The sequence below is a fragment of the Chenopodium album genome, chromosome 4, assembly GCF_948465745.1.
Source record: "Chenopodium album chromosome 4, dcCheAlbu1.1, whole genome shotgun sequence".
In the NCBI taxonomy this organism is placed as follows: Eukaryota; Viridiplantae; Streptophyta; class Magnoliopsida; order Caryophyllales; family Amaranthaceae; genus Chenopodium; species Chenopodium album.
In genome coordinates this window covers 1,777,478-1,789,078 of record NC_137837.1, presented here as the reverse complement: position 1 = coordinate 1,789,078, position 11,601 = coordinate 1,777,478, and the positions used below count along the sequence as shown (strand labels likewise).

Genomic DNA, 11,601 nt, shown 5'->3' with positions numbered 1-11,601 from the left:
TAGGCTATTGTGTTAAATTGTCAAGGAAAAAAAAATAACAATTGGGTTTGGCAAGAGGTTTGATCCCGCGTCCCCATCTAAGAGAATACTTTGACTGCTGAACCACAGAAGGTGTAAATGATATAAGAAGTTGCATTTTTTTATTTAACTTAGAATTTATTTTCCTCTAAATTACGAATTTTCCCCAAATCCAGTATGGGTTTAGCTGAACCCACTGAACCCATACTGGAATCGCCACTAACAATTACTAATGAGCACCGAAATATATCCGTGCACTTTTGCACCGTGATTTCATCTAATAGTTAGGCCCCCGTTTACTTCACCTTAAGTTTAGTGATTTGAAATTATTTTTTCTAAACTGATATTATTATTAAATAATTATTATTATTAAATAATTTCAAATCACTAAAGTAAACAGGGCTTTATGCTTTTATCATATACGAAGTAGAATACATTCGGATCACATAAACCAAAAACCTAATTGGAGTGGTTGTCAATATTAACCACGAGTCCACGACGTCTTAACCTCACCAACTCACCATAATTATCGAAACAAACACGTCACTAATGATGTGGTCTTAACATTTATGTACTACATTCCATCTTTGACCGACACAAATTTTTTATTTTTTTTTTTGACAGGAATTTATTTTGATTACTCGTAATCGCAATTAATCCTGTTGCATTTATTTATTTATAGTAAGAAAATAACTGAAAATTAGAAGGTGAATAGCTTCATTTCAACCAACTTCACTGTTCACAGTTGTTCACACCTAGAGAGAGAAAGAGGAGAGAGAAAATGAGCGGAGCAGGGAAGACGGTGTGTGTCACCGGAGCATCCGGTTACATCGCTTCATGGCTAGTTAAGCTTCTTCTTCAGCGCGGTTACTCTGTTCGAGCCACCGTTCGTGATCCCAGTTCGTTTCTTTCTCTCTTCCTTTTTTTTTTTCCCCCAGAATTTCATTGTTTTTGTTTTTTGATTATTGAATTTTGGTGGGTTTGTTTCGTATTTATAATTGATGATGTAATTGAATTATAAAATTTGGTTGGGTTGTGGTTGGAATTGTGTTGAGGGTTTTTGGTGATGATTGCGTTTGATGTTTTTCATTTGCTGAATTTTGGTGTGTAATTTTTCGTAATTTGGGGTTAGTTTTGTGTTTGTTAGAGTTATTTTTGTTGAATTTTGTGGATGATTTTAGGGTTTTTTTTAACTTTCTGCATTCATTTCTGATTGCGATTATCAAATTGTTTTGGGTTGTGGGAGGTAGTATAAGATTAATTTAGGAAAAATGTTCGAGAATTGAAGATAAGACTGATTGTTGTCGAAGATTAAATCGAGGTTGATTTGTATATAGTCCTATACAAAGGACTTTTTGGTCACCATTTGGTTTGGATTAGAGAGATGCTGATTTCTGGACCGACTCGGCCATTAAACAAACTATAAAAAAGAAAAATTTGATCAACCTGAACTTGATTAGATCGTATGCAATCTGATTCAATCGATTTTTGTTTTACACAACCCCGAAAATTATCTAAGCTTGTAATTGAACTGTATCATCCCTTGTCACTTATTGTGGTCTACAAAAAGAGCAAAGGAAAAAGGGAAAGAAAAAAGGAATTATGCACTTCCCTATCCTATTTTATACTAATTATTGTTTGCCCCTTTTTGCAAAATCAGCACACCCTAGAATTTGCTTTTCCTCCAGCTCTTTGTTTATATATTTTTGGTCAACATCACTAACTAGCTTTTCCGCTTCATATTACACCCAAATACCCAATTCAGTTAGGGTGCTACTAAAGTATCCCAACATGTATTTCAATCTACTTAATACTATACTACCCTTAAGTGGACAGAGTTCAAATTTAGACTTGTCTTATGATTACTTGGGTTTGTGGGTATTGGGAAATGGGAAGTAGTATGTAAGTGTTTCTGGTGTCGATGTGCAGGAACTGCAAATGGAAGTTTCTGCAAACCATTGTCTATTCGTGAATGTAAGTATTAAATGCGATAAGTCTATGCAAAGAGTGTGCTTTGAGAGAGCAAATACATTTGCATTGGCTATTCATTTAGTCATACACTCCCTACACTGAGTTAGTATAGACAGGGGAGATGCTGGAGAGGGAAGAATGAAGTTGTAAAAATTATTCAATGCTTTCTATACATCTAGCAGACTGGGGATTACATTGGCATCATTTTTTTTGAAGGAATAGATCACATTATATTGCTAATTTTTTGAGATTGTTGTGTGATATGCCCAAACCTGATTATCTTCTCTTGTTCTCTATCAGCTCAGCAACTTTTTGAAAAGATGTAATGGTCTTTTTTTTTTATTCAATTTTGTAACTGTAGTTGGATAGCTTTTATATGGAGGAGTTGCTTCTTGTTGCAGATAATCCGAAGAAAGTTGAGCACTTACTTTCTCTAGATGGAGCTAAGGAGCGACTTCACTTGTTTACTGCAAACCTGTTGCAGGAGGGATCTTTTGATGCTGCTGTAGAGGGTTGTGATGGTGTTTTTCACACTGCTTCTCCCTTCTACCATGATGTTAAAGACCCAGAGGTTCAACTTTTCCTTTGCTCATTTTCTTTGTTCTTTCCTTGCATGCTGTTCATTACATGTAAAATATTGGTAGTGGGCCTTTGATATATAGAATCACGATATGTTCTGTACTAGTGACCTTTGGACTATATATCTGTTACCAGTTAGACTGGTTCTTTGTAAGCCTGCTCATTTGACACTACCGTAATTTTGAGAATACACAGTTCTGTTGTGGTTATTGTTGTGGGGAGAGAGGGTTTCATGTAATTGCAAGTAGTACTTACAAGATGAGACCACCTAACATTGTTGTTTTGCTGCCTTGTACGAGTATAAACCTGGTACCCACATCATTTTTGTGGGGAACCATCTCTGTACCATCGTCATTTTTATGATGTATAATCTTTCTATTTCTATTGTATTGCTTTGTGGGCCTTACTAGATTACTAGGTAAACAGAGCTGGCAAGTAGCATGTATATAGTTTGTTAGTGCACCGTGCTAAGCAGTTATGTTAATGTTTCTTTGGTTTATAGATGATTTTTTCCTTCTTGACCTGTTTTCTTCACTTCTTATTAGGCTGAATTGCTTGATCCTGCTGTGAAGGGAACACTTAATGTTCTCAATGCCTGTGCAAAAGTCCCATCAATAAAAAGGGTGGTGCTGACATCTTCAATGGCAGCGGTTGCTTACAATAGCAGACCTCGAACTCCGGAGGTGGTGGTTGATGAAACCTGGTTTACTGATGCAAATCTCTGCAGGGAAACAAAGGTGCGTAAATGTCAAACTGTTGCTGCTTCACTTTTAAATGTGACTTGGGAAGGGATCATAGAAGTAAGTTAACCGATGCCAGCTGCTTGCTGTGTCTTCAATGTGTAGGGACTGAAGCTGTAATCAATGTTAGGAACTTAGGATAGTTAACACTGGTTGACTGGTTGTGCATGCCAACTTTTTAATTTAAGAGGGCTTTGGATTTGGATCAAATCCCATATATTTTTGCTGCATGCGTTTCTTACTGTGATGTTTATGGCCTATGATGCTTATTCTCTCAGTTTGTTGACACATACATTCCAAGCCTCCTGTCTAAAAATATCATATTCAAACTTCTAAATCTTTTGAGCTTATACAGATGTGGTACATGCTCTCTAAAACTTTGGCTGAAGAAGCAGCATGGAAAATTGTGAAAGAGAAGGGCATTGATATGGTGACTATAAATCCGGCAATGGTTATTGGACCACTGTTGCAGCCAACACTCAACACAAGTGCTGCTGCAATAGCGAAATTATTTGGTATGTGTCTTGAGAAAATGAGAAATTATTCTGTTCCTATCAAGACAAGCTGATCCTTTTTAAACTACAGCTGTTTTTGATAATTTTTTTATTCCCATCTTGCAGGTTCTGAAACTTATAAAAACATGACTCTTGGTTGGGTACATGTTAAAGATGTTGCCATGGCACATATTCTGGCACTTGAAGTGTCTTCAGCTGAAGGAAGATACTGCTTAGTCGAAAGCACTGCCCATTATGCAGATATTGTGAAGATTTTGAAAGAGCTTTATCCAAATGCCAAACTACCTGAAAAGTAAGTTATTTCCATCTTCAGTATCCCTGCTGTTAGGTGCCCTATCTTATGGTCAGATAGGGGAGAATGTTTGTTTCCATATTGCTAACTTTCTGAACCTCCAAATTACTTCAGGTGTGAAGATGACAGTCCTTTGAAGCCATTATACCAAGTCTCGAAGAAGAAAACTCAGAGTTTGGGCATCGACTATATTCCTCTCAAAACAAGCGTCAAGGAAACTGTTGAAAGCCTGAAGGAGAAGGGGTTTGTCAGCATTTAAGTTACACATGAAATCAATAGCTGGTTTTTAATAAGAGGCTTTTGATTGATCTTTGTATGTGTTGGTGTGTCATGTTGCTTATGCATGACTTTAGCAAGTACCCCGGATATTATTCTCAAAACTTGTCTTAAAACTTTTTATGCATTTATAATAAGGGTTACTCTACATTACTTCATAATTGTCTTAACATCCTCACCATACACAGATCATGGATGTATGGCATCTGGTTTTATATATATATATATATATATATATATATATATATATATATATATATATATATATATATATATATATATATATATATATATATATATATATATATATATATATATATATATATATATATATATATATATATATTCGGAGTAGCTTCATGGCTAGTCAATGCTACTGTTTGCGATCCAATTATGTCCTTTTTCTGTAATTTCTATTAGTACTCGTATTTTGTAGTTGACATTTTATTATATGAAGTGCACATTAAGTAGGTGATTTAATGGGACTTAGCCCCTCTCCTTCACCAAAAAAAAAAAAAAAAAAAAAAAAAGGTAGGTGATTTAATTATGTGTTTGTTTAATTTCCAAATAATTACATAGCTCTAGCATTGTAGTGCATATTTTAATTTTAAAAGTATTTGCTTACCAAGTACATATTTTAATTTTTGACATGTTTGTTGATTTATTTACGGTTTTTAAGGTGATAAACCAGGGCTCCCTTGTGATTTCACATTTATTTTTCAAAAAATTGTCACTAGTGAAGTGGAATGGTCAATTGTGGATCCCTTGACATGTTTTGGACACAATAATTTATCTTGTTGTAGGAAGGAAAAAATGTGTCCTGGAAAATGGTAAATTCATCCATTATTATTTATCTTATCATGTAATTTCTGTCAATATCATGCATTGACTTGAAATTGCACACTCCCTTTGTAATCATGAATTTTATATAGTATGACAATCAAATTAAACTCCTTATTAACACGTCATCAGTGACCTCCAATGAATATGGGTAGTGATAAATAAGCACGTCACTAATGATGTTATAGTTAGACATGTACTCTGTATTTTTATTCTTTTAAATAAACAACCGATAAATGGAACAATGGAAAGTTGATCATCTCATAAAGTCACTCAACAAAGTAGCAGCAAGTGAGAGGAGAGAGAGAATGAGCGGAGCAGGGAAGACGGTGTGTGTGACCGGAGCATCCGGTTACATAGCTTCATGGCTGGTTAAGCTTCTTCTTCAACGGGGTTACTCTGTCAATGCCACCGTTCGTGATCTCAGTTTGTTTCTTTCTCTCTTTTCTTTTTCTTAAATAATCTTATGTTTTAATCGATTGTTGAGTCTTTGTATGTTTGTTTCTTATTTACAAAGTATATGATATGTAAACTGCTTGGTGCTTGCAAAAAAACATTGGTCTCTCACTCGTTCTTTTTAATAGCTTTGTTATGGACAAATATTGCTTTTTCTTGCGGATGATCCTAAGAAAGTTGAGCATTTACTTTCACTAGATGGAGCTAAGGACCGACTTCACTTGTTTACGGCGAACCTGTTGGAGGATGGATCTTTTGATGCTGCATTAGAAGGGTGTGAAGGTGTTTTTCACACTGCTTCTCCCTTCTTTCTCAATATTAAAGATCCAGAGGTTCAACTCTTCCTTTACACATTTCTTTTCTTATTCCTTCCATGCTATTGCATAGTACTCGTGGTGACACTTTCGTGTATAACTGTGTTCTGTAATTCACGAATGACCTATGGACTACGTGATCGAGTGTACATCTGTTTCTATTTCAAGTAGTTCTTTGTAAACCTGGTCATTTAGAATACTCGGATATATACCAGTCTGTAAGTCTGTTGCAGCGGTGTGTTTGTAGGGGTTCATGAAATACAATTTCTGTTCTGTTGCCTTGTATAAAACTGACCTGAATTGTTTTTTGGTGAATTGTAGCTGTACATGTTTGTTTTTACGGCTTTATTCATTGTTACTCGTATTATTGTAGCATTGGCAGCTGATTTTTGTGCTTACATGTTTTTATGTTGAGCATTGATGTTTGTGGTTATTTTGGTTTATAGGTGATATTTCCTTCTTGACCTGTTTTTCATGACTTCTTCATACCAGGCTGAATTGCTTGATCCTGCTGTGAAAGGAACACTTAATGTCCTCAAATCCTGTGCAAAATTCCCATCAATTAAAAGAGTAGTTCTAACATCTTCAATGGCCGCGGTTACACACAATGGCAGACCTCTAACTCCAGAAGTGGTGGTTGATGAAACCTGGTTTACTGACCCAAATCTCGTCAGGGAATCAAAGGTGTGCAATTTTTTGGCCATGTAATCAAACTTATGTTTTTACTTCCATCACTAATTTAAGTGATCTGGTAAAATGGATTATAGAAACTATGAACCAATGCCAGCTGATTGCCTGCATTCAGTGTTAAGATGGTTAATAGTGTTTAATTATCTAAACATCATATAAATCTTCAGAATTGTAAGTCTTTTGAGTTGCTACAGATGTGGTACGTGCTGTCTAAGATTTTAGCCGAGGAAGCTGCTTGGAAGTTTGTGAAAGAAAAGGGTATTGATATGGTGATTATTAATCCTGCAGTGGTTATCGGACCATTGCTGCAGCCAACGCTCAACACTAGCGCTGCTATAATAGTGAGCTTATTTGATGGTACGCGTCATGTGAGAAATTTCTGTTGTCCTTCGCAAGACGATTTGAGCTAGCCTTTTAAACTACAGCAATTAACATGTATGCTTATTGCAACAATGCAGGTTCCGAAACATTTAATAACATGACTTTTGGTTGGGTACATGTTAAAGATGTTGCCATGGCACATATCCTGGCATTTGAAGTCCCTTCAGCTAAAGGAAGGTATTGTTTAGTCGAAAGTGTTGCACATTATGATTCAGATATAGTTAAGGTGTTAAAAGAGCTTTATCCAAACGCGGTACTCTTTTCAAAGTAAGTTGTTTCAATCTTTAGTAATCCTTCTATTAGGCACCTTACCTTCTCTTCAGAGGTGAGAATCAGCTGTTTCCTTATTGGTAACGCTTTGAGCCGCCAAATAATTTCAGGTACAAAGATGGCAGTCCATTGAAGCCTGTTTACCAGGTTTCGAAGGAGAAAACTCAAAGTTTGGGCATCGATTATATTCCTCTTAAAACAAGCCTTAAGGAGACTGTTGAAAGCCTGAAGGAGAAGGGGTTTATCAGCATTTAAGTCGATCAAAAACTAGTTTTGAAAAAGTACTTTTGATTGTTACTAAAAACCAATAGTTTTAGTTAAGATTTTGTATTGGTATGAGTCATTTTGCTTTATGTACGACTACTTTTAAATATTCAAAGAAGAGTAATAAGCATTTCCATCATGTTTAGAAAAGAAGGGTCTTCTTATTTACACTTGTATAAAACCTTAGTCATTATAAGCATACAATGAAACCTTTCATTTAACTCTAAATAAGTATATAAGTTATATAAAGTTGATATTAGGAAATTAATCAGTAAGACGATTCCAACAAGTATCAAAGTAGATTATGTAAATCTTGCAAAAAGTTATTTTAAAGGTGAAAAGCCAAAAATCAATATTACAGAGTAAAAGCTACGAGTAGTAAGCTTTTAAATTTTTGGTTGAAAAAGCCTTTAATTAATAAAAGTCATTTACCAAACGGGGATTTTTTTTTTTTTTTACCAAGATAAAAAGCCAAAAGTTGATGAAATAGCTACCCAAATGGCCAAGAGTCATTTGCAAAACATCCCCTGAAAAACGAAGGGAGTAGTATATATGTACTCGGGAAAAATATGTAATCCCTCCATCCCTTAATTATTTACATGTCTTTTCAATCATTTATTACTTATAATAGAGAGAAATAGGCATATAATTAAGAGACGGAGGGTGTACCATACAATAATTTAAATGTTTAATTAGCACTTTACCATCTACCAGAGACTACCACCAGAATTACGTGTGGAAGTGATATACTGACATCGCACTCTTCAAAATTTTTGGTTAACAGTTTTTTTTAGTGTCTTTAAAAGAAAAAAAAAATGTCCTCAAAAAAAACAACTGGTTAACATTGTTCAAAATAAAAAGCTAGCCTATCTATTTTTCTCTATCTTCTTTCTATTCAGTATCTTGTTTCTATTCAATAAAAACAAGAAGAAGATGGATGAAATTGCAAAAGAAAAGAAGGTGTGTGTAACAGGAGCATCTGGTTACATAGCTTCATGGCTTGTCAAATTATTGCTTCAACGTGGTTATACTGTCAATGCTACTGTTCGTAACCCAAGTATGTCCTTCATCCTTTTCTTTTCTTTCTTAATTTCGATAATTAATTAACGGGAAAATTCTATTCAAAAAAAAAAAAAAAAAAATTAACTGGAAAATTCAAGTATGGAAATATATCTCCTCCCATATACTAGTATATTGTTTTAGTTTTATTTTCTAATTCATAAAAGTAAAATATTAAAGTGGTACAGAAAAAAATGCATAATTAATTGAGACTCCCACTTAATTAACTATTAGTACTTCTAGTATATATATATATATATATATCAAACTAAAAGTAGAAAAATTAAATTAAAATGAACATTAATTACACCGATTGACGCGTGATTTTGTCATGCTTTCAAATTAATACTCCGTAGCATTTTAGGCAATATTTTAAATGTTTATCCAATGCCCCCTTCGTTAGCAAATATTATGTTAGATTGTTAGTAATCAATTTTTTAGCTAAGTGTCAAAACATTTTGATCACTTATCGACATAACAAAAATCTTATTTGTCTTATAAACAAAATCACATACACGAGCTAATAAGTGGTTGTTAGACAAGATGTCGAATATGTTTGGTTAGTTCATTATGTATGGTTGACTTTTTTGGGTTTCCAATTTAGATGATTCCGATAAAACAGAGCATTTGCTGAAATTGGAAGGTGCAAAAGAAAGGTTACATTTTTTCAAAGCAAATCTAATTGAAGAAGGCTCCTTTGACTCCGCTATTGTTGGATGTGAAGGTGTTTTTCACACTGCTTCCCCAGTTGTTTTTAGTCCCAAAGATCCCCAGGTCCTCTTTTTTTTTTTTTTTTTTTCTTTTTTTTTTAATTTTTAATTTTTATTTATTTTTATTATTATTATTATTATTATTATTATTATTATTTTTTTTTTTTTTTTTTTTTTTTTTTTTTATTTTTTATTTTCTACTCCTCTCCATATATTACTTGCATTTTATCTCCCTCTAGTATGTCCGGAATCAGATCGATAGTCATGTTAAACTTGTAACGTAACAACTACTTTCAGACGGAGGGAGTATAACATATTTTGATCAAATTTTATATAGGTCGATTTACTTGACCCGGCTATCAAGGGAACACTTAATATTCTAGCATCTTGTAAGAAGTTTCCAACCGTAAGACGAGTGGTTTTAACTTCATCTATAGCTACATCTATATTTACTAGTAGACCCTTAACTCCTGATGTGGTGGTTGATGAAACTTGGTTTTCTGATCCTGAATTATGCAAGGGTTCAGATATGGTAAGCCTATCTCCTTTGTATCTGTTTTTAGGTGCATTATTTCTACAATCCATCAATATACTACCTCCATTACCAAAGTTGCATGTAACATTTAACCAATCATGGAGATGCCCCCCCTGTCACTGGCCCAGGGCTACCAACTAGTTGGCGTATGTGGTTCCAAACAACATTTATTACTCCTAGATGCATTTCCACCAATGCTTTAATTTTTTGACGTTATGTCCCAAAAATCATTATAATGTGTCTTATTTCATGTATTATAACCTTTATGAAAAACATTTTTAATCCGATAAATAGGCATCAAGGTCCGATCCTTCTTATGCTTTCCATAAGACCATGGTCCCTAGGGTAGGGAGGCCTATTTGGTAATTAGAACCATCTAATTCATTCATTGTCTCATGACTTTGCACCCTTCGTAATCATATGTTTCGCCACCTTATTGGTTTTTGTGTACAGATGTATTATGTACTCTCAAAAGTATTAGCCGAAGAAGCGGCTTGGAAATATGCCAAAGAGAATGACATTGACATGGTGTCTATCAATCCTTCCATGGTCATTGGGCCTATGTTGAAGCCAACTATTAATGATAGTGTAGCTTCAATATTAAACTTAATTAATGGTATGTTAGTCTCTTTCTAATCTTTAATTAAGTGATGGTTACATATAAATACTCGTAGATAGCATGAAGTTCGATATCCTGTGTTGTTTGGTTGATAAAAGAGAAAAATTACCTTCTTTCTAATTGGAATTTCTTAGGTATTTAAAAAAATTCTTATAGGCAAATTCATATAGGATTTAATTTCTTTGTACATATCATCGGTATTGATACTTTTACATTTTATCGAAAGGTAAACATGTATGTGACATAGTTTTTCATCTCATTTTCATTGGTTTTTTTGACAATTATCAGGGTCTGATTATTATCCAGACTTAGCATGTCCATGGGTACACGTTAAAGATGTCGCGGAAGCTCATATACGTGCATTTGAAATTCCTTCAGCTAAGGGACGATATAATTTAGGTGGAAGGGTGTTACATTTTTCTGATGTTAAGAAGATATTGCATGAGCTCTATCCCTCTATAAAGCTTCCTAATAAGTGAGATTTTTATTTATTTATTACTCCCTAATTCTTTCAATCTTTCAAAAATTTATTCACTTTTAGTAATTTTGTATGTCTAATATTCTAATGTTTAGACAAGAAATGGATGTTTTAGCCTGTTAAGATACCACCTCTTGTCTAAAGGTTAGATGCTAAACATTTTAGATTTTTAGATTATGTGATTTGAAAATTTGAAACTATTTTCAGGTGTGTAGATGTTGGTGACACTCTACCAAAATCAATTTATCAACTTTCAAACGTTAAAGTCAAAAGTTTGGGCATTATTGAGTATATACCTTTCGAAGTAAGCCTTAAAGAGACTGTGGAAAATCTGAAGGAGTTGAAATTTGTTTAGTTTGTTAAACTTCAATTAATGATGCCACTTATAAATTATGCTACTTCTATTTTCTTCTAATTGTATAGTTTGAATTTAGAACTATTTATTCATTTATTAGCTTTGACTATGTATGTTACCACGTAATTTATAAATATAATGTATCGATGCAAGATGTTATTATCTTTATGTCGATTGTATGCAAAAAAAAAAAAAAAAAAGGATTTTTAGCCTATTTTAAGACCTAGAGTATATCGAAG

At 33.8% G+C, this 11,601-nt stretch overlaps 3 protein-coding genes across 4 annotated transcripts; all 3 read left to right on the top strand.

Annotated features, from left to right (window-relative positions):
• Window positions 1-743: 743 nt before the first annotated feature.
• Window positions 744-4,552, top strand: LOC145628458 (phenylacetaldehyde reductase-like). Its single transcript, XM_081680754.1, has 6 exons — window positions 744-917; window positions 2,391-2,560; window positions 3,114-3,305; window positions 3,664-3,823; window positions 3,929-4,115; window positions 4,230-4,552. Exons 1-6 carry the CDS (start codon window positions 800-802, stop codon window positions 4,372-4,374), a joined length of 972 nt encoding a protein of 323 aa, XP_081536880.1. The 5' UTR covers window positions 744-799; the 3' UTR covers window positions 4,375-4,552.
• Window positions 4,553-5,448: 896 nt separating this feature from the next.
• On the top strand, window positions 5,449-7,745 carry LOC145628457 (phenylacetaldehyde reductase-like). Its single transcript, XM_081680753.1, has 6 exons — window positions 5,449-5,657; window positions 5,850-6,019; window positions 6,494-6,685; window positions 6,886-7,048; window positions 7,150-7,339; window positions 7,453-7,745. The coding sequence occupies exons 1-6, from the start codon at window positions 5,468-5,470 to the stop codon at window positions 7,595-7,597; spliced, it is 1,050 nt and encodes a 349-aa protein (XP_081536879.1). The 5' UTR covers window positions 5,449-5,467; the 3' UTR covers window positions 7,598-7,745.
• Window positions 7,746-8,359: 614 nt separating this feature from the next.
• Window positions 8,360-11,528, top strand: LOC145626269 (phenylacetaldehyde reductase-like). Of its 2 annotated transcripts, none has more exons than XM_081678701.1 (6): window positions 8,360-8,663; window positions 9,270-9,439; window positions 9,713-9,907; window positions 10,364-10,526; window positions 10,836-11,004; window positions 11,215-11,528. In XM_081678701.1, exons 1-6 carry the CDS (start codon window positions 8,540-8,542, stop codon window positions 11,360-11,362), a joined length of 969 nt encoding a protein of 322 aa, XP_081534827.1. In that variant the 5' UTR covers window positions 8,360-8,539; the 3' UTR covers window positions 11,363-11,528. The 2 variants fall into 2 exon arrangements, with proteins under 2 accessions (XP_081534827.1, XP_081534826.1); XM_081678700.1 differs by having other exon boundaries at window positions 8,374-8,663; window positions 10,818-11,004.
• The last annotated feature ends 73 nt before the right edge of the window (window positions 11,529-11,601 follow it).